This window comes from Lathyrus oleraceus, chromosome 6 (genome assembly GCF_024323335.1).
Source record: "Lathyrus oleraceus cultivar Zhongwan6 chromosome 6, CAAS_Psat_ZW6_1.0, whole genome shotgun sequence".
Lineage (NCBI taxonomy): Eukaryota > Viridiplantae > Streptophyta > Magnoliopsida > Fabales > Fabaceae > Lathyrus > Lathyrus oleraceus.
Genome location: NC_066584.1, coordinates 17753299 through 17758105, shown reverse-complemented (window position 1 = coordinate 17758105; position 4807 = coordinate 17753299). Strand labels below are relative to the sequence as shown.

At 38.0% G+C, this 4807-nt stretch overlaps 1 protein-coding gene across 1 annotated transcript; it reads left to right on the top strand.

Annotated features, from left to right (window-relative positions):
- Positions 1–2556: 2556 nt before the first annotated feature.
- LOC127097248 (WD repeat-containing protein LWD1-like) lies at positions 2557–3696 on the top strand. Its single transcript, XM_051035748.1, has one exon. It carries the CDS (start codon positions 2576–2578, stop codon positions 3623–3625), a length of 1050 nt encoding a protein of 349 aa, XP_050891705.1. The 5' UTR covers positions 2557–2575; the 3' UTR covers positions 3626–3696.
- Positions 3697–4807: the final 1111 nt, after the last annotated feature.

Genomic DNA, 4807 nt, shown 5'->3' with positions numbered 1-4807 from the left:
CTTCCGCTGAACCTCAAACTCTCAACCTAAGCCCTCCAAACTCTCCACCTCAACCATCTGAACCAGAACATTCTCTGCCAACCCTAGAGGAAGCAATTATGCTATTTGCAGGAGCATCAGTTGAAAAGGTCAAGTCTCTGACCATCAACTCTGGTATCAGTGATGATCCTGACTCTGTTAGGACACACTGGAACAGAGTCATTGGCTGGATGACATCTGAAGCTTTTAAACTGAAGCACATCTCTGAGCAAGTCAGAAACGACTTCATCAGAGACGCTGAGGCAAGACTACAGGAGCGCTTGGCCAGAGAAGCTGAAGAAGAAGCCAGAAGGATAGAAGAAGAAAGAGCAAGACAAGAAGAACTTCAAAGGGTACGGGAAGCTGAAGCCAAAGCTCTAGCTGATGCTGCTGCTGTTGAAGCTAAAGCTAAAGCCACTGAAGAACAGACTGCTCTGACTCAGGGGGAGTCCTTCACTTTTGCCCCTCTGGTTCTCAGAACCCTTGAGGAGCTTCAAAAAGAGCAGAAGGAAGTCCGAGCCAGATTGGATCAACAGGACACAGTCAACACCAACATCTAGAACCTGCTGACTCAACTGCTTCAGAGAATGCCTCCTCCTCCCAACCCTTAGGCACTTAGGATTTTTTTGCTTGTTGCTTTGCTTGTCTTTGTTTCTGATGTTTCTTTCTCTTGTCATTATCCTTGATGTTTTGTCTTATCTGAATATATATCTATTTCTTCCTGCTTATTATTTTGTTTAAGTCTTTTTGATTCTGACAAAAAGGGGGAGAAATCAAATTGCTCTGATGAAAAATTGCCTAATACCTTAAGCACTCTGCAAACATACTATTCTCTAAAATAAATTCATCTAACACTGGACTTAAGAAATTGCAGAAGGTATCGAGAAACTTCATTGCTTGGAAGCTCTGGTAAGAACTTCTGAACTCCCTAGCCTATCTCAGGGGGAGCTCATTTCTATCTGATCTGATAAACTCTAAATTTTTTAATGTTTCATCTGTCATTTGAGTTTGTTTTGTCATCATCAAAAAGGGGGAGATTGTAAGAACAAAAATTGTTCTACAATAGATTCCAGGATTTTGATGATAACAAAGGATGAAACCAAAAATGGCACTCTAACGAAAAGTTTCTAAGTGTGCAGGATTCTAAACAAGAATAAAGGAATCTGATTGCGTCATCAGATACAAAATCAAATCAGATACAAACTATCAGAAGACCAAAAGCATATGAAGTAGAAACGCGCTCTAGAAGTTCTGACTCTGAGCAAAACAGCATATCAGAATATCAGAAGCATCTGAAGAAGAAGCGCGCTCTAGAAAGTTCTGAGTCTGAGCAACGGTATATCAGAAATTCCAGAAGTCTCAAGATCATCTGAAGACATCACTGGAAATTTAAAAGATGAGGACTATCAGAAGCTCTGAAGCCACATCCCAAGATCTCAGTCTAACAGAGTAACACAGACTCTGATAATGGATTTCCTTATCCAGAAAGAGTAACGGCAACTTCAACTTCAAATGGAAAGAAACTATAATTGGAAAGAAGTTATTCAGGGAGACAAACTTGTTCTGGCAAGAAACAAAGAAGTTATGGCATTAAACTCTCATCAAGACTAAATATCTGCCATTACTACAAACGGTCGTTTTTCACCTCTATATAAAGAACGGCGAACCTCTTTGAGAGACACACCTGAACACACTGAAATATTCTCTCTCTCTCAATCTTTCACGAGCTTTTGCTCAGAACGTGAAATATTCTATTTGCTCTTACTGCTGTAATACTTGCTTTATCCTAGAAGCACTCTAGATTACAAACTCTGTTTTTATCTAAGTTGTTTTATATTCCTCAAGTGACTTTGCGTAGTCTGTATACTTGCACTACGCCAAAAAGGTTTTTTAACAGCGCATCTTAGACAACGCTTTTAAAAGAAAGCGCTGTCTAAGGTTAAAATAAAAATAAAACACGGAAAATGTTCTAAAAAAATAATGAAAGCGCTGTCTAAGGGGGGGTCTTAGACAGCGCTTTTAGAAAGCGCTGTCTAAGACCCCCCCTTAGACAGCGCTTTTAGAAAGCGCTTTTAAATATAGACCTTAGTCAGCGCTTTTGAGAAAGCGCTGTTTAAAGTCTTTCAATTAAAAAAAAATTAAAACCAAAAGCGCTGTCTAAGGTGGGGGTTTAGAAAGCGCTTTTGGAAAGCGCTGTCTAAGGCATATCTTAGAAAGCGCTTTCCACAAAAGCGCTGTCTAAGGTCTAATTAAAATTAAATTTCAGACTTCTATTTTCGTTCCCTTGAAATTACAACACTATTATAATAATAATAATAATAATAATAATAATAATAATAATAATAATAATAATAATAATAATAATAATAATAATAATAATAAAAAAAAAAAAAAAAAAAAAAAAAAAGAACGTTAGCATTATTTAGGTGTGTAAAAAAAAACACTTAATAAAAACATATTAACAGATGGTGGGTCCCAAAAGCTTTTCCCCTATCTCTCTATCTCAAGTAGCCACTCTTTCTTCGATTCTTCCTCCTTCATTTTCTCCCTCACTCCAATGGGCGCAACCACAGACCCAATCCTAGACCCTTCCGATGAACAACAAAAACGCTCCGAGATCTATACCTATGAAGCCCCATGGCACATCTACGCCATGAACTGGAGCGTCCGTCGCGATAAGAAATACCGATTAGCTATAGCTTCTCTGCTAGAACAATACCCTAACCGAGTCGAAATTGTTCAACTCGACGACACAAACGGCGAAATCAAATCCGATCCAAATCTTTCTTTCGAACATCCATATCCACCTACCAAAGCAATCTTCATCCCTGATAAAGACTGTCACCGCCCTGACCTCTTAGCCACCTCCAGCGATTTTCTCCGCATATGGCGAATCTCCGATTCCGATGAGTCACAGTCTCGCGTTGAACTCAAAAGTCTTCTTAACGGTAACAAAAACAGTGAGTATTGTGGTCCTATTACTTCCTTTGATTGGAACGAAGCTGAACCCAAACGAATAGGAACTTCCAGTATTGACACAACTTGTACAATTTGGGATATTGAAAAGGAAACGGTTGATACGCAATTGATTGCTCATGATAAAGAGGTGTATGATATAGCTTGGGGTGGTGTTGGTGTTTTCGCCTCAGTTTCTGCTGATGGCTCCGTTAGGGTTTTTGATTTACGCGATAAGGAACATTCCACTATAATTTACGAGAGTTCTGAACCTGATACACCGTTGGTTAGGCTGGGTTGGAATAAACAGGATCCTCGTTATATGGCTACGATTATTATGGATACTGCTAAGGTTGTTGTTCTTGATATTCGTTTTCCGACCCTACCGGTTGTGGAATTGCAGAGACATCAAGCTAGTGTGAATGCTATTGCGTGGGCACGACATAGTTCTTGCCATATTTGTACTGCTGGTGATGATTCTCAGGCGTTGATTTGGGATCTTTCTTCAATGGGTCAACCTGTTGAAGGTGGGCTTGATCCTATTTTGGCTTATACTGCTGGTGCTGAAATTGAACAGCTTCAATGGTCTTCTTCACAGCCTGATTGGGTTGCTATTGCTTTCTCCACTAAGCTTCAGATTCTCAGGGTATGAAAAAAAAGTGAAAATTTACTCTGATGAGTTTTCAAGGGCAAGGTGGGTTTGCTCTTTATTTAATTTTAAAATTGTGTTAGTATTTTTTTGTTGTTGTTAAAAGGTTAACTTTATATTGGGTTTAAAATTAAGATAAGAACAAAAGCGCTTTCGACAAAATGGAAGGTAAAAAATTAATTGGGAATAAAATTGTGACAATATCAAGGGATGAACGGGATCAAGTTCATTTGTATGTTCTGCACAATAATAATGAGGTTGAGCCATATGTTGAAATGCACAAGGATGTACTCTGAAGGTTAAATCCGAATAGAAATGAAAATTGGATAGTTATAGAGCACAATCAAAGTTATGTTAATGATGTATTAGGTAAATCCGGTCTACTTTGTTTTATTAATTAAACAACTTATGTTAATGATGTTTACTTTATGTTAATGATGTTTTTATATTAGGTTTTTGTATGACAAATTGATGCGCCCCAATGGTTTGGACGTGTCATTCGGATTCTTAGCACCCGCGACCGTCAACTTAGGTTTAATCTTAAGTAGACCGGATACCGTGACGGAGTACGTTCTTCGGATCCTCATGGACAATAAAGATGCGGAGAAGTTGTTTTTTATACCGTTTAATACCGGGTTAGCATTTCATTCTAAATTCATCTATTATAATTATTTTCCAAGTTACCATCTAACATTTGCCTAATCATTACAGTGGACATTGGTTGTTGCTCGCAATCAATCCTATCCGAGAAATTGTGTATTATCTTGACTCGTTAGGAAATGATTGGACAACATACCCGGATATGAAGGTCCTAATTGACACGTAAGTGAGAATGTTCAAAATTTTTCTTAGTTTATGTGAATTGTTCTAATTGCTTCATTTTTATTTTATTAGCGTCCTACAAGCTTTTCGGGCCCAACGAGATATCCAAACCTCAAGGAGGGGCGCCAACTCCATTACATGGATTAAAGTGGCGGTATATTTTTAATTACCACATTTTTTATTATATTAGTGATGACACTTGATAAAACTTAGGATTTATAATCCATATTTTTTTTTCATATGTAGTGTCCTCAACAACGTAATCAAATAGATTGCGGGTATTTCATGTTGAGGTTTATGCGAGATACTCTTGCTTTGGGCCGATTAAAGATTCCCACCGATGTATGTATTTCTAACTTATGA